The 23,959-nt window shown below is 41.0% G+C and overlaps 1 protein-coding gene across 1 annotated transcript; it reads left to right on the plus strand.

Annotated features, from left to right (window-relative positions):
• Window positions 1-1,794: 1,794 nt before the first annotated feature.
• On the plus strand, window positions 1,795-23,240 carry LOC132570000 (granzyme A-like). Its single transcript, XM_060236441.1, has 5 exons — window positions 1,795-1,872; window positions 8,492-8,636; window positions 15,438-15,579; window positions 21,541-21,798; window positions 22,852-23,240. The coding sequence occupies exons 1-5, from the start codon at window positions 1,812-1,814 to the stop codon at window positions 23,005-23,007; spliced, it is 762 nt and encodes a 253-aa protein (XP_060092424.1). The 5' UTR covers window positions 1,795-1,811; the 3' UTR covers window positions 23,008-23,240.
• Window positions 23,241-23,959: the final 719 nt, after the last annotated feature.

The raw sequence follows: 23,959 nt of genomic DNA on the forward strand, positions 1-23,959 counted from the left end.
GTTAATCTGTTCACAGTAAGTTAAATGCACCTACATGAATATTTTATGTGAGATGTGCTTCTATTTTTGTCACTAAAATTTCTCTTGTTGCCATTGGAGTCAGGTCATCTTTGTAATTTGTTTGAACAGCGTTTTCCCTTTAGAAATTACAAACCAGAGACAGAAAATAATTGAACTTTAGAAGACATTAGGGCTGCGATCACACATGCTAAATAATGCTATTTCAATCCACTTACAAATTGGATTTTGCCAGCTCACACAGTAAAATCCAGTGTTGGAAAGTACACTAAAAGTGGGTGGAAACTACATTGTTTAACATGTGTGATCTCAGCCTACGTCTAGAAAATGCCAATACAATGGTAACACCTATGGAAACTGAGCTTCTTAAGAACGCCAAAATAAGTGAGCTTTTACCTAAAGACAATCAGTATAGAAACGCCATAGGAAAACTTCTATACCTAAGCACCACTAGTAGACCCGATATTGCAGCCACTGTTGGGACCCTTAACATATGAACATATGAAGCTGCCTTATACTGAATCAGACCTTTGGTCCATCAAAGTCAGTATTGTCTTCTCAGACTGGCAGCGGCTCTCCAGGGTCTCAAGCTGAGGTTTTTCACACCTATTTGCCTGGACCCTTTTTTTGGAGATGTCAGGGATTGAACCTGGGACCTTCTGCTTCCCAAGCAGATGCTCTACCACTGAGCCACCGTCCCTCCCCTAAACAGAAAACAAGTGTACCTAGCAAGAAAGAGTGGGCTGCAATAAAAAGGGTGGCTAGATATCTAAAAGGAACTTTAGTTATGAAACCAAAATTGCCATCCACCAGTAAAGCAAAATTAGTTTGTGACATGGATGCAGCAGATTGGGCAGGAGACAGCTTAGACTATAAATCCACAAGTGGGTACTTGTTCCTATATGGAGGTGGACAAATCTCCTGGACCAGTAGAAAGCAAACTATAGTAAGTTTGCCTTCCACAGTCTGAATATATAGCTTCTGCTGAAGCATACAGAGAACGGTTGTGGGTAGACCAGTTCAAGTTAAAGAAGAAAACTAGAGCTGCATTAAGATTTCTCAATCAGAAAAAAATGGCTGTATGCACTAAGCATATTGCTGTGAAGTTTCACTTAGTGTGTGACCTAACTGAGAAGAGCATAATAGAGATGCAGTAGAAGAGATGGTGGTCACCTTCTTGACCAAGTTTCTGTGAAGAGACAGATTTGAAAAACTATAAGATAAACTGAAACTTGAGAACTCTTGCATGCTATGTTAAGAAGGCATATTGAATATTGTAACTGGTTACAAGAGGATATGGGAGGGAAAAAGTTAAGAAAATTCTCTCTTACTACGGTATACTTGGCAGCTGGTCCCACTCTCTCACTGGTTAGATGTTGAGCTATCTTTGGGTGTTGCTTGTCTTCTATTTTTATCTTATATGGAACCTCTCTTCTCTCTCTTTCCTATGCTTGGAGCTGTAGTTCTGAAAGAACAGCTTTGAGAGAACTTGTGACTGACCCAAGGTCACCCAGCTGCTGCATGTGAAGGAATGGGGAATCAGATCCAGTTCTCTAGATTAGAGTCTGCTGCTTTTAACCACTACACCAAACTGACTCTCAGAACTGTATCAGAACTGTAATCAGAAACTGTAATCACCAAAGTATAATCAGAAAGGACATCTGTTTCCAGAAGGCCCAGAGACCTCATTGTTTCACACTAAAATAACACCCCTAAGAAATGACAACCACTTCCTCTGTATTCCCCACATATATAATTGATAATTTACTTAGGGGGAACACAAAGCAGCAACAATGGACCTTTGGCTTGTCTTGTCCTTCTCCTCAGCCATTATTTTCCTCAGAATGCACAGAGGTAAGTGTCACATTATGTTAACTGACTTTTCTCACTGTTGAGCTCTGTGGTATTAGTGTGCCGAGTACAATGTGATATGATGACTCACCAACTATCTGAACATCCAGTTGGTTTCATAAACTAACAGTGATTTAGACCTGTTGTCAAACTACAATAATCTATTCACTGTGGTGCATTGTCTTTTGTACATAGGCATGTGTGTTGTGCTCATGTGTGCATTATGAGGTTTACACAGAACTATATAATGAATTTACTGGACAACCTAAGCTATCTCATGTTATTATATTGGCCTTTAGCCATCACATGTGTACACCTCCCCCTCCTTCCTCCAAAGGGCTCAGGGTAGCAGACATGGAGTTATCACTTTCCATTCTCACAAAAAATCTGCAAGGTATGTTAGGCTCAGAGGTAGTTACTGGCTTCCAGAGATGCAGAAGCAGCACAAATGGTAAAACTGCAAAAAAAAAGTTGAAATATTTTTAAAGCACAACATTTTTAGCTTAGCACAGATACTATCACACACATAAATGTATGTAAATGTTGCACTGGAGGAGATTTTCAGGGCATACCTAACCAGAGTTACATTTTTCTAGATATATGGAAGTCAATGAGCTTAGTAGGATGAAATTCTTCTTAGGATTGCACTGTTCCCCAGTCAGCTATGTGTGTGTATTTTATCTAAATATTTGCACTTCACTCCAAGCACCTGCAGTGTAGAAATGTACTACACTGTAAGGTGAATATTGAATTTGCACCATGTGATTGCTCAGAGGCATATCTAAATGTGCATAGTCAGAAGTTGCTGGATTAGTTTTTCTCCTAAATTTCCTTCTGTAGAGTTAGCAGAATCCCAATTGATATAGTATCAACAGAGGTATAGTGTCCAGATCATGCAAAGTGATGGTATTGCTCTACTCTGCTCTGATGATACCTCACCTAGAGTATTGGAAACCACAATAAAAGAAGGGTATAGACAAGAATGAACATGTCCAGAGGAGGGCAATGAAGATGGTGAGGGTTCTAGAGACCAAGTCCTATGAGGAAAGGTTGAAGGAACTGGGTATGTTTAGCCTGAAGAGGAGACAAATGAGGGGTGATTTGCTCACCATCTTCAAGTCCTTGAAGGATGGTGCAGCTTTGTTTTCTGTTGCCCTAAAACAGTGGTGGCGAACCTATGGCATGGGTGCCAGAGGAGGCACTCGGAGCCCTCTCTGTGGGCACGCACACTCCCTCGCCCGCCCCCCCCCCGTGCACAAGGCTCTGGAGTCATATCTCATTGAAGCTCCTCCTCTCCCCAAACTCAGGCTCCTTCCCCCAAATCTCCAGGTATTTCCCTGCCCAAACCTGGCAACCCTAACTGGGCCTCCTTCAGAGAGACAACAGGGCACTCTAACCTTTTTGAGCTCGTGGGCACCTTTGGAATTCTGACATGGGGGGGTGAGTGCAGCCACAATGCAGCCCCCAAGCACAACATACAGAGGAAAATTCCTTTCAGGAGTTCCTGCAGTTTTAGGGAGGGGGTTAGATGGGGCCCACTAGGGCAGGGGTGGCCAAACTTGCTTGACATAAGAGCCACATAGAATACATGTCAGATGTGTGAGAGACACGAACGTCAGATGTCTGAGAGGAAGGAAGGAAAATAGGTGGGGAAGGGGAGAGAGAGGTGTAAAGAAAGCAACTTGAACTTTAAACGCATTCTCCAAGCTACTGGCTGGCTTGGCTTGAATAAGTGGTTTAAAGAGACAAATCCCTTCTCTGATAGGAGCTTCAAGAGCCACACGATGTGTGTGAAAGAGCCACAGTTTGGCCACCCCTGCTCTAGAGAGATGGGTATAAGGCAGCTTCACGTTTTCATGTGGCCCAGACCTGGTTGCATTTCATATTTCAAATCTGTTGTGGCACGGTCCAAGCCGAAGGGAAGAAGAGCATGGGTGTATGGGAATTGGGGGAGGGGGGAGATCAGGATCTTGAATCAAGCACATTTTTTGAAGGGATATGGGTTTATTACAGGAAATGTTGAATCCCACTAATCTAGCAGAAACAGTGGCCAGGATCGCCTCTGGTTTAGGCGTGGAAAGGGAGGAACTGCAGGCTTCCTTGCTTTCAAATATGATGCTTCTGTTAGCAGTATCTGAGCAGATCTCTTCCAAGCTACATGGACCATAAGACAAATTGTTGATAAGCTGTTTTTGAACTGTTGCACTGCTGTTCTGGTTATCCAGAGCATCCCTGACAAATCTTTGTCCAGCTGCTGCTTAAAGACTGCCAGTGAGGGGGTTGATTGCACTGTTGAACAACTCTTACTGTTAAAAAGTTTTCCTATGCCAGTCCTCTCCTCTGCTGCCAGCAGGAACAGCTCCCTGCCCTCCTCAAAGTGGCAGCCCTTCTAATACTTCAAAAGAGCAGTCATGTCTCCCCCCTCAACCTCCTCTTCTCCAGACTGAATATCCCCAAATCCCTTAGTCTTTCCTCATTGGACTTGCTCTCCATGGTTACTCGAAAGAAATCTTCAGTGAGCACTGTGGCACCTACTCTCTACACATGCACAGAATTGCAGTTTTAGTTTAAAGAAAGAAGAAGATATTGGATTTATATCCCGCCCTTCACTCTGAATCTCGGTCTCAGAGCAGCTCACAATCTCCTTTATCTTCCACAACAGACACCCCGTGAGGTAGGTGGGGCTCTTCCAGAAGCTGACCTTCAAGGACAGCTCTGTGATAGCTATGGCTGACCCAAGGCCATTCCAGCAGCTGAAAGTGGAGGAGTGAGGAATCAAACCCGGTTCTCCCAGATAAGAGTCCACACACTTAACCCCTACACCAAACTGGCCCTCCTTTCTCACATCAGACTTTCTAACTAATACAATTCAGACTATCCCTGAAGCTTCCAAGGGTAGCTGCTGGTCCATAGTAGAACAACTAGATTCGAGTCCAGGAGCATCTTAGAGACCAACAAGATTTAGGGGAGGGGGCACAAACTTGCCAGCATTAGAGCTCCCTCAATTAGATAAAAGGAGCTTTGACTCTCAAAAATCTTGTTCTCTAAGGTGCTGCTGGACTCAGATAAATCAGTGGACTCTTTTCATTAACTTAATTTATTCTAACATCATGTGTCCCCTGCCTTCCTCCCTCAAAAGGACACTGAAGTGGTTTGACACACTCTCCCCTTCTCTTTTATCCTCACAACGAACCTATGAGGCGGGTTAACTCAGAGTATATTACCGGTCCAAGATTTCCCAGGAAGCTGCCAGGGCAGTGTGGGCATATGAATCAGGACCTCCCAGATCTGATTTGGACATCCTAACCACCAGCTCCTACTAAACACACTATATTTTAATGTATTCTTTTTTCCTAATGGCAAACTAGAATGATGTTTATAATGTATGTTATATGTTCAAAAGTAAATTAGGTGGACAGGAACACCTCTGGGAAAGGCATGTTCTCAGTTTAACCCAGACCTGCAAGCAATGAACAGCCTCTATTTATTGCTTATGACACTCTCACCATCATTCTCCCATTCTGACATGTTACTATTTTGTTGGTTTCCTAAGCAAATGCTATCCAAACCAAATGTTCTTTCAGTTTGTTAATTTCACTAGGAGTTGTTTTCTAAACTAAAACTTCAGTATTCAGGTTAAATTGCCCTGTTGGCACTTAGCGGTAAATAAGTGGGTTTTGGGTTGCAGTTTGGGCACTCGGTCTCTAAAAGGTTCACCATCACTGCCCTAGAAGGTCAGACCAGAACCAACAGGTTGAAATTAAATCAGAAGAGTTTTTGACTAAACATTAGGAAGAACTTTCTGAAAGAACAGTTCCTCAGTGGAACAGGCTTCCTCAGGAGATGGTGGGCTCTCCTTCTTTGGAGGTTTTTAAACAGAGGGTAGATGGCCATCTGACAGCAATGTTGAATCTGTGAATTTAGGCAGATCATGAGAAGGAGGGCAGAAAGGGTTGCATCAGTGCTTAGTTGTTGTGACCCTTTCTTACACGCCCAGGAAAATGCTGATCACCACTTTGGGGTCAGGAAGCAATTTTTCTCCAGGCCAGTTTGGCCAGGGATCCTGGAATTCTTTTGCCATCTTCTGGGCATGGAGTGGGGGTCACTGTGCGTGTGTGTGGGGGGGAGATATTTGTGAGTTTCCTGCAGGGGGTTGGACTAGATGACCTCGGAGGTCCCTTTCAACTCTATGATTCTATATGTTGAAAATAGCACATATTCTGCCTGTTGAAAAATAGCACGTATTCTGAAGAGGTAGCACAAATTTTCTAGGATCTTTAGCTGGTGATTTTTCAGTAGGTAAAGGTGGGAACTAGTTAGTAACAAACAAGTTATTCAAAGTCCCCCCCCCCCCCGCCCATTTCCTTGGTGATTCCATGGGGAATGGTTGTAGTTAGCATATCAGCACCGGCAGACTATGCCTTCAAACTGAGGCCAGAATCTGGTTGCCCCTCCAGATTATGATTTTTTTTCCTTCAGGGGGATTGCAACCATCTCCTGTACAGGCTGATTCCTTGGTTCTTGAGCTGCTTTGTCGTTCAGTCAACAGTACCTCAGTGTAGTCTGTACTGAACTTCAGTTTATTGGCCCTCATCCATACATACCATTACCTCTTCAAGCTTCTATACATGACTTCCCAAGATCCACCTGACTGAACTGTTAAGGAGAAACAGAGCTGGATGTCATCCACAAATTGGTGGCACTTCACTCCAAATCCCTTGAGAATCTCTCCCATCAGTTTCATATAGATGTTAAACAGCACAGGGGACATGATGAATCCCTGTGGTCCCCTCCCTGGTACTCATGATGCATACCAGGTCAATGTTCTCATCCACTAGTAAATCCAGTATCTTATACAAAGCTGGGTTTTTAGGTATCAAGAGGTTGGGAGCACAGTGCCCTAATAACTCTTAGGAAATTAGAGTGCGGGGAAATGCATTGTGTGATAGGCCTTACACAGGGACTGATTTGGGTAACAGACGTTTAGCAGCAGGCTCCAGCACAGTTGACAGAAGAACCAGGCAGAAAGATGGGGGTAACCTGCCAACAACTTCCTTCTCGTCTCCTGGTTCATCCTCCTCCGACCACTGTACCATCCTCTGCCTACCAGTACCTTAATTGTGATTCTTGTTTCCTCTCCTTCCTAAGCATATTTACCCACACATAGGATAAAACACAGCCCCACTCTTCTGTAAAGCAGAAGAGTTGGTTTTTAGACCCTGCTTTTCTCTACTTTAAGGAGCCTCAACATGCCTTACAATCACTTATCCCTTCCTCCCCCCCCCCCCCCAACATGGCAATTAAAAAAAATCAGCTGCAGGTCTCTTGTCAGCTGACAAACTGTTCCAGTTCCAGCTCCCACACTTGACACAATTCTTTCTCACCCATGAGGTTTTGTGAAAAGTTGCCTTGAAAAGAAAACCCTTTGCTACAAGAATGAACTCTTGTATACAACTCTGGAACCAGAGAAGTCCTGTCACAAGTTATTTCAATGCATAGTGCACAAGAGGGGAATTGCTACTGGCATTTGGACATTCATTTGAAGTTGTAGCTACAACAGTGGGTTCTGTGGACTATCAGCAGTATGATTTCCAGAGCTCCAAATTGTGTACAGAAATATAATGGCTCCAGCTATCTATTACAAAGTCGTTATGTCTGTTGGAAGATCAACGTTGCACCTCATGTGTAGTGGGAGTTTTGTGCCTCCTGGAGCCACTATTGGTGGAGTTGTTAAAAAAGATCCCATTACTTTACATGGCTCCATGTATGTTTCACACCAGAGCCTATAGCAGCTTCATGGAGTAGTCTGGAGGTGAAGGAGGCTGCAGCAACTTCTCCCTGCTGGCTGCAGTCATAAACAGAAAAGAGTTGGTGTGTATCTCGGAGGCACAAAACTCCAGTTGCATGTGGGATGTACAGTCCTTGTGTTGTTGCCCAACAAAGATGAGAACTTTGTCATCTGTAGCTGCAGTCAGAATTCTATGAGTATACCCTGTTCAGACCTAATAGAAGGTTAAAGCCATGCAAAGATTCTCTATAATAAATAGTGTTTAAGTATAATCTGTGTGCCTTCTGATTTCCACATGATGTAGGCAAGCTCAGCTTTATCTTTCTTGCACACTCTATTCAGATCTTTTATGATCAGTGTAGCTATCCTGAAAAGTGTGTCCACAATGTTAGGGCTCTCAGTGACTGAATATGTGAATGTTCTTCCTTTCATGGGTCTTTAAAAACAAAACAAAACCTCCTGCGAAGCAACCATTCCTAAGCTACTGTCTCTCAGAAATAATTCTGCTGGAATGTATGCTTCCCATGTAGTCTAGCAGAATTATGTGGGAAGAACATTCATACAGCTTCATGGAGCCCTGACCATTTTTCAGCAGCATCCATTTCATTCCAAAACCCAGAATATTTGAATTCGCCCTTGGCAGCATCCAGCAATGGTCCACCTTTCACCAGTGTTGATTAGCTTTCAATAACCCCTCCAAGTACTTTTACTTCTTACTTCAGTGTATGCTTACTTCTTACCAAATTACATTTCCTGTATTGCAGCTGACTAATTAATCTGCTGCACCAGAGTGTGTATGAAGAAACTTGGTTATCTTTGCTTCTTCCTACTTAGGTGACTGTGCAGATATCATCGGAGGGGAAAAGTCAGTTCCACATTCCCGACCCTTTATGGCAGCCTTAATGCGTGAAAATGTTTTTGAATGTGGAGGAACTTTGATCAGGGCAGATTGGGTGCTCACAGCAGCTCATTGCAGGATGTAAGTTTGAATATTTTTTTCTTTATACAAAGTCTTGCTTGGAGTAATTTCTTTCAATGGTTTAGGCAACCCAGAGCACTTTTTGTGCAGTGGGGAAAATTGTACAGAGAGAATAAATTTTTTGTGCATTTATGATTATGAGGCTTATATGAATCTCTTGTTGCTTCCTGAAGATAAAAAGGTAGAAAATGTGGGTGAATGATGCTTTTCTTACTTCTCCCAAAAAATAACTGGAGTGACGGTAAAGATCAAAATGAACAGCAACCCGACGCTAGGCGATTATGAATAAAAGTTCCATGTAGTCTCAGCTCAAGGTCCATTCCAGACAAGGACCCCAGGATTTATTATCTCTGTTTCAATTCATAACATCTTCAACAGTGGAATGAGCTTCAATGAATAATTCTGGACCCCAATCTTCATGGAAATTACTCCTGATTATTTCTAAGTATCTGTGAAAATTCCAATAATTATTTTATGGTGATATCCACCCAATTTCAGTCTTTTCTCATTTTTAGTAAAGTTTATTTCATAGGAATCAATCCTTCATTCTATGTAACACATGCCCCCAATCCTTCATTCTATGTAACAGGCCTTCATTCCTTCATTCTATGTAACAGGCATGTTTAATTTCCATGAGCATTGGGGTCCAGAATTATTCATTGACGCTCATTCCACTGATGAAGATGTTATGAAATTGAAACAATAAATTCTGGGGTCTTTGTCTGGAACAGACCTTGACCTGAGACTACTGCGTGGAATTTTTATTCATAATTGCCTATTGTCGGGTTTCTTACTTCTCCCCCACCCGTATCTCCTTTGCTTCCTTTTTTTGCTGTTGTGTGGCTGGTATGAAGCAGAACCAAGGATTGAAAAAGTGGGAGCAAGCAGGGGGAAGGGATGTGTGTGGAGGACACTGAGATTTCTCCCCCCCTATGAGTCTTGTGTTTAAAACAATTTTATTCCAGTAACATATGGTAACAATCATTTCTTTGCATTATTAATTACTTCTTTTTATCTATCCCATATATTACTTTTCTAACCCCCCTCCCCGTTACTTGACCCCTGCCGGTGTTATATACTTAAAATACTAATATTTAAAGGTACCCTTAACTAATAAAACAAAAATTTCTATTTTTCATTCTTTTAAGGCTTAATCATTATCAAAAATTGTCCAACGTCCTTTTATTTTCCACTCTTTTTCTATATAACTTCTAAACTTCTTCCACTCCAACTTAAAAGTTTCTAGATCATAGTCTCTTAAAATTCTTGTCAATTTGTCCATTTCACTCCATGTTATAACTTTTATAATCCAATCCCATTTCTCTGGTATTCTTTCTTGCTTCCACAACTGCGCATACAACGTCCTAGCAGCTGAGAGCAAGTACCAAATTATAGTTCTATCTTCTTTTGGAAATTTAGTTTGGCCTTTTTAGGCCCAGGTACTTCCAGAAGGTTTTGTGAACTGGATCGTAGTGCTCTCTGGGGAACATATGGAGAGAGGCGGTCCCTAAGGTAGGCAGGTCCTCGGCCATATAGGGCTTTAAAGGTAATAACCAGCACCTTGTAACGAACTCGGTAAACAATTGGCAGCCAATGCAGCTCCCGCAGCCTAGGCTGCACATGTTCCCACCGAGGTAGGCCCAATAGCAGTCTGGCTGCTGCATTCTGCACTAGCTGCAGTTTTCGAGTTCGGCACAGGGGCAGCCCCATGTAGAGGGCATTACAGTAATTCGCTTTTTATTCCTTCTTGATCCACCATCTCTCTTCCATCAACCACAATCTTACTAATAATTTTACTTTCTCTCTCTTTTTTCAACTGCCAGGCCAGATACTTTCCAGGTTTATTTGCTCCCTCAAAAGACTTTTGCTGTAATTTTTTCAAATTCCATTCTAGTTCTTTATTTAACAAATGTCTATTTGTGTTTGTAATATTGTAATCTCCCTCACAATTTTCTTTTCCCCTGGCCTTTTCCTTAATTCACCTTCTTTTTTCTTTATTTCATTTTGAATGTCCAACATCTTTATCTTTTGCCCTCTTATCTTTATTGTTCAATGTTATCAATATTCCTCTCATTACTGCCTTATAGGCATCCCACACTGTCTGGAATTCAATATCTTCTCTGTCATTTATTTGGAAGAAAGCTTTGGTTTCGTTTTCTAGAGATGTCACTATTTCTTTATTCTGTAGTAAATCTTCATTTAATCTCCATCTTCTTGATTTTTTCAACAAATTTGTAATCCGCATTATTGGGTTATGATCAGCTCCTATTTTAGGCAAAAACTCAATTTTCTTTGTTATAAGGCCCAAATCTTTAGTGCTTCACAACATGTCAATTCTAGAAAAAGAATTATGTCTTGCTGAAAAGAAGGTATAGTCCCGTACATCAGGATTAAATTTCCTCCATATATCTTCCAGATTTTCTTGTTTAACCAATTCAAAAAAAAGATTTTGGCAATTTTCCTTCTTTATTATTTTTTTTTGTCCAGATCTATCTAATGCATTCTGAATTGTTCCATTAAAGTCCCCCATTATCAAAATTTGATCATATGTCAATTCATCAAGTTGTTGTGTAATATCATTAAAAAATACATCTTTCGCTCCATTTGGCGCATACTTTTTTTCTGATTCAAATTTATTTCTACTGCTACAAATCTTCCATTTTTATCTTTAAGAACTAATTTCAGATCCAATTCCTGTTTAACATAAAAAAATCACTCCCCTTTTCTTCTGCTCAGCCAGGAAATAAAATTCTAATCCCAATTGTTTATTCCATAAAAATTTATAGTCCTTCTGTTTTATATGTACTTCTTGTAGACAAACTATATTACAATTTTGCTTTTTTAATCCAATGAAATGTTGCCCTTCTTTTTTGTGGTGAATTTAGTCCATTTACATTCCAAGATAATAATTTGTAATCCATCATGGTGCAATTCTTTATGTTCTTCATAAAATCTACGCAGTTTCTGTTCATTTGTAATTGTAATTCTTTTTCCCTGAAGTTCAAAACTCAAACCTTCAGGTATTATCCATCTATACCTCATTTCATTGTCCCGTAATTTCTCTGTCAGTTTTTTGTATGTTCTTCTGTCATTTATCACTTGCCTTGGTTAACTCCTTCATGATTCTTACTCTACTACCTCCCACTACCAATGTCTTTTCAAAATTTTTGTTCATGATCTTTCCCACCATTTCCTTTGTCATATATCTTATGACCACATCTCTTGGTAGATTATTTTTTTCCCCGCATAAAATGAATTCACTCTATACATATAGTCATACATATTTTTAGTCTCTTCAGGATCTTCCTCCAAAAATTCTGCAATTATTTTTATTATATATTCTTTCAAGTAACTTTCTTCTTTTTCAGGTACACCTCTCAGATGTATCTGAGTCTCCAAGAATTTGCAGTCATGGATTGCCACTTTTTCTTGTATTTTCAAAAAAGGTGGAATCATGTACTTTCATTCTCCCTTCTACCTCCTGCACTTTCTTAGATGTTTTCTCAGTCTCATTTCTGAGATCATCAATATGTTTTTAAATCTCTTCTATAATTTCTTTTTTAGAGGCAGTTATCATCTCTTTCATACCTTTCATCATTCTAGCCTCCATTGCCTCTAATTGTTTCTGCATTTTCTCCAGAGAAGTGGCCCTTGTACGGGTTTGCTTATGCTCTGACATTTAAAAACACCGAAAATTTTATTCTCACCAATTTAAAATTTAACTATCAGATTCAAAAATTAGAGCTTGCTTTTTCCAACAAGCCTAATTTCACCATCCTCAGAGCCTCCTAGGCTGAGATATTAATTTTTAAAGTTTTTATTTCTTTCAAAATGGCGGTCACGACTTTCTACTTCTCTTTAAAAAAATTCTTTTTTCCTTTAAAAGCTTCTAAAATCCATTATTAACAATAATGTCCAATAGTATTTATCTTTTCATCACCACCTCAATTGTTTCCAACAATTATTAATGTCCCGAACACCTTAAAAATATTATTTTAATTTTGACCTCCTTGCAATGGCCGCCAATATTTTTCTATGGTGTTATAGTCCTAGAGTAGGCTTTTCATCTAATACTTCCTGCTTTACTTGCCACCAAATCCCGTTTTCGCTGGTAGAGAGATCTCATGATACTTGACGTACTTCCTGTGTTGACTGTGTATGCTGCAGGTTTGTGACGATGATGCTCTTTTTTCAAAACCGCAAGTAGACCAAACAATAAATTCCTTCTCACTTTTTAGCACTGTCCTTTAAATTTAAAAAAGTCCAAATTTCATCTCTTCATCCCTTCTTCTTCCAAGCTTTCTAGATTTCCATTTCCCACCTTCTGAATTTTTTCTGTTTAACTTTAAATAGTCCTGGAATGAAAGATAATAATCTGTACCTTTTCTGCAAATTATCCAGATCCACACCTGTTTTGTGTAGCTTTAGATGTTTAGTAATGTCCAAGAAGGTTAGGATTCTGTCGAGCTTATGTCAAATAAATGACTCTGGAAACTTCTGCAGATGATGAAAATGCAACTCTTCTCCAGAGACCACTCAAAGCCTCAAAGGAGCCCCCCCCCCCCCGACTCCCTTTTAGCCAAGGTAAATCTCCTCAAAGTTTCCTGTGCATATCTTGGACTAATCTCTGACTGAGAAAAGTAGGCAGTAGGCATTAATTTGCCTTCCACTACCCCGAACAGAAGTTCCAGCCTGCTCCCTTTATGAGAAGCAGCTGAGCTCGGCATTTTCCTACCCTGGAAGTCCACCTCCCCTATGAGTCTTTATGCTAAGAGCCCTGTGGCACAGAGTGGTAAGCTGCAGTACTGCAGTCCAAGCTCTGCTTATGACCTGAGTTCGATCCCGGCAGAAGCTGGGTTCAGGTGGCTGGCTCATGGTTGACTCAGCCTTCCATCCTTCCGAGGACAGTAAAATGAGTTAAAGTGTAAATGGGGTTAAAGTGTAAATGACTGGGGTTAAAGTGTAAATGACTGGGGTTAAAGTGTAAATGACTGGGAAAGGCAATGGCAAACCACCCCATAAAAAGTCTGCCATGAAAACATTGTGAAAGCAACATCACCCCAGAGTCGGAAACGACTGGTGCTTGCACAGGAGATTACCTTTACCTTTATGAGTCTGTATAGTTCACCATTTGTTATGGACTAAATAGAAGAAAAATAGAAAAGGTAATGACAGTTTCTGGGAAGGACATATAGCTGTCATGAGCCTAACCTGGATGGTACAAGCTAGCCTGATCTTGTCAGATCTCAGAAGCTACATGGGATTGGCCCGGGTTAGTACTTCAGTGGGAGATCACAAAGGAAGTCCAGGGATGGCAATGGAAAACCACCTCTGAACTTCCCTTGCCTTGAAAAAGCAAGTTGGCTGCAACTTGACAGCCCTTTCTACCACATGGAGCTATCCCTAACTCATGTGACCCTCTCATGCATCTTCCTAGAAATGTTTGATAAAGGAAACTTGGGACATTACCTTCAGCATGCTCTGTCTTTCTTCCAACTCACTGGTTCCTGTTTGCAGGAAATATACTAAATATGAAGAAATCTTATTGAGTATTTATTCTACTAAACATTATCCCTGAGATACCTAACATATAGTTAGATCCTGGTTTATGCTTCAGTTGTGAAATTGCTGTACGAATGCAGCTCTAGGCTTGTTTCCTGGAAGTAAATCCTATTGAAATCAATTCTACTCACTTCAAAATAGTTTGGGCTAGGGATATGATACTGATTTCAGATTGTTAGATATGACAGGAAAGAGTACAAATACAAGTACTCTGGAACTTTGCCAAAAGTCCAGAATAGATTAAAAATCAGTGGTGTAAGGTAGAGTCTAAGAAGAGGGCCTGGAAATAGTTGTGATAATTTGGACATGAGGTATAGAAAGCATTCTTGCAGGAAACCAGAGAACTCAAGAGAAGACAGAGCCTGATTTCCCACTAGCCTTACCCCCCCCCCCCCGCTCCTTCTCAGCAGGGCTTCCCGTCGGATTTTGCACAAGCTGCCCTGAGGCTGCAACTTGCTCTGCCTCTTTCATACAGCAAACAAGATCCTCTAAAAACCAGTTTCTGTTTGCCGCGTGAAAAAGGCAAAGCTAGTTGCAGCCATAGGGCAGATAGTGTGAAATCTGACAGAAGCCCCATAGAGAAGAGGGAAGTGAGAGCGGCATAAGGCTAGTGGGAAATCGGTAAGAGACAACTGGCAAGTTACACATGCATGTAGTTTACTTGGCGTGCTCTGACAGCAGATGTTTTGTCTGTTTTGGTTTCTGTTCCTAGTGGGTATTCTGCTGTTTTCCAGGTAATACATGCAACATATGAAGCATTTAGTTTCTGGAACCAGAAAATTAGACCTGTAACTACTGTGCTAAATCTAATGATGCTAAATTCAACTCAGAAGAAAACAAAACACTGGGACATCAGGCCCTATTCTATGTTGAATGTGCAGTTTTAAGTCTATGCAGATAGTAAAAGAAAATCCTGACTGAAAAACTGTAACAGCAAGAACTCAGAACAATACAAGACAACATATTAATTAATTTTATTTATTTATTTATTTAGTAGGCTTACATTCTGCCCCTTCAGGGCGGATCACAACATAAACTGACAACAATAAAAAACCTACAATTCAGAGCTAAAACAATGCATTAAAATTGACAAAATAAGAACAATAAAACAATAAAGTGCAATAAAATGATAAATAAAATATGGGGAATTTGTTACAAACGGGATATCAGTACAGACTATGAATGGACTGTGATTAATGCTATTCATTCTTTAAATGTATCTATTTTTTATCTTTTCAGAAAGAGAAGTGACAAAGTTATTCTTGGTGCTCATTCACTAACTAAATTTGAGAAAGAAAAACAGGAGTTTCAAGTTACTAAAAGATTCCGTCACCAGATGTTTAACAGAGAAACTTATGAAAATGACATTATGCTTTTGAAGGTACATTTAAAAAGCAAACATGAATGACTGGAGTGTGTGTATGGAATTCTGGAGTTTTCTTTATTAAAATATAGTTATACCTTGCCTTTCCTTTTGATGGGTTGGATCCATCCAATGTTGTTGCTATTAAAAAGAGGGTATGTCTCCTTTCACTACCCCCACAAAGGAAATCATGGGGCACACATGGATGGTCATGGAGGACACTTGAGACAGAGGCTATTGTAAGAAGAAGACTATGAGAAGGTGGAATGAAGAAACTTCTCTGGATCCAGTTCATTGTATATATCTTGCTGAATATTTTCCCCATCAGTTAATTAGGAAGCTCTTCCACTAAAAACAGTTATGAGGGAGAACTTCATTCAAATGGGGCTGAATATTATAATAGAACAGTATAGGAGTGATGGTAGTAACAATAATAGGAACAAGAACCCGACACTTAGGCAATCATAAGAACATAAGAGAAGCCATGTTGGATCAGACCAATAGCCCATCCAGTCCAACACTTTGTGTCACACAGTGGCCAATATATGTATGCATACACACACACACATAAATACAAAAACACAAACACACACATATATATACTGTGACTAATACCCACTGATGAACCTCTGCTCCATATTTTTAACCAGTTCCCTCTTAAAGCTGGCTATGCTTGTAGCCGCTACCACCTCCTGTGGCAGTGAATTCCACATGTTAATCACCCTTTAGGTGAAGAAGTACTTCCTTTTATCAGTTTTAACCTGACCGATCAATAATTTCATTGAACGCCCACGAGTTCTTGTATTGTGAGAAAGGGAGAAAAGTACTTCTTTCTCAATCCCATGCATAATCTTGTAAACCTCTATCATGTCACCCCGCAATCGACGTTCCTCCAAGCTAAAGAGCCCCAAGCGTTTTAACCTTTCTTCATAGGGAAAGTGTTCCAAACCTTTAATCATTCTAGTTGCCCTTTTTTGCACTTTTTCCAATGCCATAATATCTTTTTTGAGATGCGGTGACCAGAATTGTACACAGTATTCCAAATGAGACCGCACCATAGATTTATACAAGGTCACTATGATATTGGCTGATTTGTTTTCAGTTCCCTTCCTAATAATTCCCAGCATGGCGTTGGCCTTTTTTATTGCAATTGCACACTGACTTGACATTTTCAGTGAGTTATCTACCACGACCCCAAGATCTCTCTCTTGGTCATCTCTGCCAGTTCACAACCCATCAATTTGTATTTGTAGCTGGGATTCTTGGCCCCAATGTGCATTACTTTGCTCTTGTACACATTGAACCTCATCTGCCACATTGATGCCCACTCACCCAGCCTCAACAGAAGACTGCCCATTTATACTCACTTTCTGCTTCCTATTAATTAGCCAGTTTTTGAACCACAAAAGGACCTGTCCTTTTACTCCATGACTCTTGAGCTTACTAAGGAGCCTTTGATGAGGAACTTTATCAAAAGCTTTCTGGAAGTCAAGGTAAACAACATCTATTGGGTCTCCTTTGTCCACATGTTTGTTCACCCTCTCAAAGAACTGTAACAGGTTAGTGAGGCAAGATCTTCCCTTACAGAACCCGTGCTGAGTCTTCCTCAATAACTTGTGTTCATCAATGTGCCTACTCATTCTGTCTTTGATAATGCTTTCTACCAACTTTCCCGGTATTGAAGTCAGACTGATTGGCCTGTAATTTCCCGGATCTCCTCTGGAACCATTTTTAAAGATGGGGGTGACATTTGCTACCTTCCAGTCCTCAGGAACGGAGGCAGATTTCAATGAAAGATTACCTATTTTTGTCAGATGATCCACACATTCAACTTTGAGTTCTTTCAGAACTCTTGGATGTATGCCATCCAGACCTGGTGACTTATTAGTTTTTAATTCGTCAATAAGTTGTCCTCTCTTGTCACCTCAATTTGACTCAGGTCTTTCAACACCCCTTCCAAAATTAGTGGTTCTGGAGCGGGTAAACACTTCTTGTCTCTCACAATGAAGACGGAGGCAAAAAATGCTTTCAGCTTCTCAGCCATTTCCCTATCCTTCTTCAGTACTCCTTTGACCCCTTGGTCATCCAAGGGCCCCACTGCCTCCCTGGCTGGTTTCCTGCTTCTAATATATTTGAAGAAATTTTTATTGTTGGTCTTTATGTTTTTTGCAATATGCTCCTCATAGTCCCTTTTTGCCTGCCTGATTACAGTCCTGCATTTGATTTGCGACAGCCTGTGTTCCCTTTTATTAATCTCACTTGGACTAGCTTTCCACCACTTAAAGGAGTCCTTCTTACCTTTTACAGCTTCCATTACTTTGTTTGTTAACCATGCAGGCCTTTTCTTATACCTGTTTGTGCCTTTCCTAACTTCTTGTATATATTTCATCTGAGCTTCTAGGATTGTAGTTTTAAATAGCCTCCAAGCTTCCCCAAGGGTTTCGACTGTATTTACCTTTCCTTTCAGTTTCCTCTTCACATGCCTCCTCATCTCAGAGAATTTACCCCTTTTAAAGTTAAATGCGGTTGTGCTGGTCTTTTGGGGCAACTCCCTATTTATACAAATGGTGAAATCAATAATGTTATGGTCACTGCTCCCAAGCGGTGCGATCACTTTTACATCTCTCACCAAGTCTTGGGCATTACTTAGGACCAAATCCAGGATCGCCCCACCCTTGGTAGGTTCTGTGACCATCTGCTCCATAGCACAGTCATTGAGACCATCTAGAAACTCAATCTCTTTCTCTCGACCTGAACACATATTGACCCAATCAATCTGCGAGTAGTTAAAATCACGTATTATGACATAGTTTTTACATTTAGCCACTATCTTTAATCCTTCCATCATATTATAATCATCTATCTTTTGATTTGGTGAGCGATAACAAACTCCCATAGTTAAATTTCCTTTTGGGCCCTCTATTTCGACCCAAAGCATTTCTAGAAGGGAATCTAATTCTTTGACCTCAGTCTTACTGGACTGTATACCCTCTCTGACATACAGAGACACCCCATCTCCAACCCTTCCCTCCCTATCCTTCCGATATAACTTATATCAAGGAATCACCATGTCCCACTGATTCTCCTCATTCCACCAAGTTTCTGAAATTCTCACAATGTCTATGTTTCCCCCCAACACTAAACATTCCAACTCATCAATTTTACTTCGAACACTTCTAGCATTTGTATACAAACATCTATAATTTCCCAGGCAAGTTAGGCATGCAACCTTCCTCCTGCTGCCTTGAGACTTTGGCAGACACTCCATACTGTTTCTCACCATCTCAGTGGACAACTCTGATTCATTACCTGGTAGAAAAGTAACAGCTAACCCTTCATCTCTTTGAGATGAGTCCTCCCGAAAGAGACATTTCATCTCCTGTCAGCTTTCCCCCAAGATTTAGTTTAAAAACTGCTCTGCCATCTTTTTGATTTTAAGCGCCAGCAGCTTGGTTCCATCTGGGGACAAGTGGAGACCGTCTCTTTTGCACAGCTCCCACTTGTTCCAGAAAGCATCCCAGTGCCTACCAAACTTAAACCCTTCCTCCCTACACCATTGTCTCAGCCACACATTGAGACTTCTAATTTGTGCCTGTCTCTCCAGCCCTGCACGTGGAACAGGTAGCACTTCTGAGAAGGCTACCTTGGAGGTCCTGGCCTTAAGTCTCCTGCCTAGCAGCCTAAATTTTTCCTCCAGGACCTCACGACTGCATTTCCCCACATCGTTGGTGCCAACATGCACCACGACCACTGGCTCTTCCCCAGCACTGTTTATCAGCCTATCTACAACATGCGTAATGTCCGCTACCTTCGCACCAGGCAGGCAAGTCACCATACGTTTAATACGCGGTTTTGCCACCCAGCTGTCTACTTGCCTAAGGATCGAATCACCAACTACCAAGACCCCCCCCTCTCCCTGCCCAGGGATGGTTCCTTGGCACGAAAGGATACCCGCTCACCAACTGAGGAAGAGGTCCCTTCTGAGGGCACATTCCCCTTATCCTCAGCATGGTGCCCTGTTCCCTCTTGACCCTCATGCTCCCTGGCAGCAACGGGGCTGCCACGTTCAGAGTGGGGCTCATCTAATACATCCCCGAGAGTCTTCTCCGAGTGCCTAACTGGCTGTCTCTGCTTCTCCAGGTCAGTCACCTCGGCCTCAAGGGTACGAACTCGTTCCCTGAGTACCAGGAGCTCCTTGCATCGAGTACACACCCAAGACTTCTGTTCTGTGGACAGATAGTCATACATGTGACTCTCAGTGCAAAACACTGGAAAGCCCCCACCCCCCTGCTGGCATTCTACCTTCATGATAGCTTTTTAAAAATATACAGTCCCCTTTTAAATCCTGTTTGTTTATGTGACTCTCCTTCTGGAGGGTCTACTTACCTTATTGGGAACACAAGGAAAATAGGGATCTGGGTTCCTGGTCCTTACACAGCCCCCAGGTAAGAGCCACAGACCAAGAGCTCAGCTTAATAATTCAAAGGGGGTGGGGCCTCAGTCTGCCCAAGGAACACAGCCACTCCTAATCAATCAGCAACAATCACCTTCAGCCCACTCAAACCAAACAAACAGCAGTTCCCCAGCAACCACAAACTCAGAATTTTCAGCAATCGCACAGTCACACAAACTCAGAAATTCTCAGCAACTCCCCCAGCTGTTTAGAAAGCCAAACCTCACCCTTATAGCACTTCTTATCTGCTCTCTCTCAGAGCTCTCTGAAAATTCGCAATCACCAATCCAAAACAGCTTCAATCAAACATCCGTATGAGTGAATGTTGGCTTGATTCCATTATGTATTAATTGTACTGGATTGGTGATTGTGGATAATAAGGAAGATGTTATTTCTGGAGGCTCTACAAAAATTGATTGTGATACCCAGTAAATATAAGTCTACATGAATGAGTTGAGTAAGGAATACTTGAGAGTTATGTGTTAATTAATTTGACGTAGGGATATTACATGATTCAAGTCCACACCACTGTGGAAGATTGAAATAACTGAAACGGAGTGAATAAAACCTGGGGTCTTCGTATGGACTTTTGGCTGAGATAAACTGCAGTGTGGAATTCATTATTAATTGATTGCCTAGTGTCGGGTTCTTGTTTCTATTATTGCTGAATATTATAAACCACGAGAGCAAGAAGGCTGCCAGCTGCAGACCTCTTGTTTTCCCCTGAAAGCCAGAGCTGAAGGTCAGGGTAACTTATTCAGCGAAGTTCCACCCATCATGAAGGGTTGCCACGCAGAGAGAAAATCTGGTGGGATTGCACCCTCTCTTCACTAGCGGAGAGCTTACTCTGTCAAGTCTCCTCTGCTAGCAGAAGTGAACTTCTCTTATTTTGTTGTTGTTTTTATTTCCAACATTTGGGCACACTTTCCCCAACCAGTTCTCAGGGATATGGAAGTGAACACCCATGGGACATAGACAATTCTGTTCCTTTAGTCCCCAGTTATGTTGGACATTGGGGAAATTGAGAGAGAACCCCTCTTTAATCGTTGGGTTGTATTCTTCTAAATCAACAATTCAAAATTTTATCCTTAATCAACTCTGGTGGAGTGGTGATGGGGCTTAATCACTGCTTGCAGCAAATGCAAATGCCATTTTTTCCCTTTGTTCCCCCCAAGATCATAATGTTGTAAGAACACAATAATATAGTAAAAAAGTAAAATAATTAATGAACTGTCACTTTGGCTACCAAAAGGAAAACTGTAATTCAGACTCTCTTATTCAGTCATCTACTCCCACACAGGAAAAGAACTGAGAATGATTCATTCAGAAATTCTATGGCCACTGTGCAGAAACAGAACAGCTCAATGTAATGGAAGCCCTCAAAAACTCTTTGCCACCAAAAACAAAGTCAATGAATGAGGTCTCTTCCAGACTCTGTGGAAGTGTGTGGATCAGCTGGCTTGGAAACAACAAATACCTGAGACTGCCCTATGTTTATAAGCATCCACTGTTCTTTGTTTCTTCAGCTTAATAAAGAAGCAAATATTACTGAAGCTGTAAAACCCATTATGCTTCCCACAACGTGTGAGGATGTCGTGGCACAAACACAGTGCCTGGTGGTTGGATGGGGATTCACAAAAAATGGTGGGAGTGTATCTGATATTCTGCGTGAAGTTAATGTCAGTGTCGTGGAGAGACGCATTTGCAATAACAAGAAGCACTATGATGGCAGATATGTGACCTTCAACATGCTGTGTGCTGGAGGTGTCAAGGATACATGTAATGTAAGAATACCAATTCTGTTCTCCTTGTAGGTCTAAGATTAGTAGAAAACATCTTTTTAATTAATATTGAAGCCAAGGAAGAAGTGCTGATTGAGATGTAAGGTGGCTCAAGATGGACAATATTGTTTTATACAGCTGCAACACTCATAAGAATTTATCTACAAATACCTGATTGTTTGGAAGATTTCCATTGAGGCTTTTGCTGGCAGTTTTGCTCCATAAAGAGACCTGCCTATCAATCACATGAGAGCTAGTGATAATTAAATTTATGCAGTTAAGTGATACCTGAGTTTATGCAATTAAGGGGGTGGGTTGCCATGTAAGGAACCCTAGCTTGGACACTCAACTGGCAGAAGGTAGCAGTGTAGGAGGACATGACAGATTGGACCAATCTTGCCTCCCAGATCCATGCCACTGCTGCCTAGATCCATGACTGCCTTTGGGCCAGAACAGTGCAAACGAAGCAGCAAAATGAACTGACCCTGGGCTGGGAATTTTGGAAGGAAGAGCTTCAGTCTGATTATGTTCACTGCATACATTGGCTCTTAAAAGCTGCACTTCGTTACATAAAAATCAGCATCCCAAAACTTTGTATCTTGCAGAATTACTGTTAATGCTTGAATGCTGAAATGCTCCTTTGTCCCAAAATTTCTTTGCAAATAAAATTTAGCTTGACAGGGAGGTAGTTTTAAGTCTGATATCCACTTTTCATAGATGCAGAGAAGTGTTTTTCAATGGGAATGCAAGTGTATTTGTAAGTGCCATGTTAATTTCTTTTTAATCAGTACAGAAATTATGTTTGTTTTTTGAATTAATTTTCAACTTCCTAAAAATATTTTCAGCTGCTGAAAATATATGTATTCAGTGGATCAGTACAGCCATTAGAATGTCATGGCTATTCTGTATTTCATGTAGTTTCAGCAAGTCACTAAATGCCAGAACTTCATTTTCATAACACATGTTGTAGGTCATAATTCCCATTACAGTAGCCTTACTGAATAGAGGCAGGTTTTAATTTTTCTGGATAATAGCACGTGTTTTTCTTTTCCCCAGGGTGACTCTGGTGGCCCTTTGATATGTGGGAGAATACAAAGAGGCATCACTTCTTTTGGTGAATCAGAGAAATGTGGTTCTCGCAAATACCCAGGTGTCTATACTCGTCTCACAAAGAAATATCTCCGCTGGATTAAGAAAACTGTGAGAGGTTAACCTAGGCAGATCGTTAGATTTTATGCTTTGCTCTCTTGATGCCTGTAGATATAATGCCTTTGATCTGATTTTCTGCTAAAACATATGCTATGTGACTCAATGACCATGTAGGGCGTAATCTAGAAAAAGCTATAGTCACTATATTCAATTGCATCTGCCCTTTTTTGATAGGCCAAGGGGTAAATTTGGGTTGAAAGGTGAAATGCTTTAAATAAATGCATAAATAAACTCTCCTTTTTGTTGTCATCTTCTAGCTGAATCCTGTCTGACACTTTTTTCTTAATTAAAAAAAAAAGAATTGCATATTTGTCAAGAGTAGTGTGAAAAATCTCAGTATCTACAACTGAAAGATACAAAGAAAAATACTTTGATTTGTTAGAATTTGTTCCGCAGACAGGATACACCAACTGCTTAATGAGTTGTGGAAATAAGGTTCAATCCCAGGTTCAATCCCTGGCATCTCCAAAAAAGGGTCCAGGCAAATCGGTGTGAAAATCCTCAGCTTGAGACCCTGGAGAGCCGCTGCCAGTCTGAGAAGACAATACTGACTTTGATGGACAAAAGGTCTGATTCAGTACAAGGCAGCTTCATATGTTCATTAGTTAGCGGGAATCTCATTTTTAAAAATGCTGGCCATACTGCTGTGACAGGCCATTTTTATCAAGTGAGGGGACCCACAGAGTCTCCTATGATTTTTGGGAAACCCAGTTTGTTAAGAACATAAGAGAAGCCATGTTGGATCAGGCCAACGGCCCATCCAGTCCAACACTCTGTGTCACACAGTGGCCAAAAATTTTATATACACACATACACTGTGGCTAATAGCCATTGATGGACCTCTGCTCCATATTTTTATCTATCTATTTTGTAAAATATAAACCTTCCCCTCAGTTATCAGGCGTTCTTAAGGTAGCAAGTGTATAGGAATTAGGGATGCCAGCCTCCAGGTGAG

The sequence above is a fragment of the Heteronotia binoei genome, chromosome 4 (genome assembly GCF_032191835.1).
Source record: "Heteronotia binoei isolate CCM8104 ecotype False Entrance Well chromosome 4, APGP_CSIRO_Hbin_v1, whole genome shotgun sequence".
Lineage (NCBI taxonomy): Eukaryota > Metazoa > Chordata > Lepidosauria > Squamata > Gekkonidae > Heteronotia > Heteronotia binoei.

What these genes read in the sequence shown, in the direction of transcription:
- LOC132570000 (XM_060236441.1), top strand. Translation starts at nt 1,812, where the DNA reads ATGGACCTTTGGCTTGTCTTGTCCTTCTCCTCAGCCATTATTTTCCTC. An exon ending in TTTCCTCAGAATGCACAGAG is followed by an intron (nt 1,873 to 8,491) that starts GTAAGTGTCACA and finishes CTTCCTACTTAG; the next exon opens with GTGACTGTGCAGATATCATC. An exon ending in GTGTCAAGGATACATGTAAT is followed by an intron (nt 21,799 to 22,851) that starts GTAAGAATACCA and finishes TCTTTTCCCCAG; the next exon opens with GGTGACTCTGGTGGCCCTTT.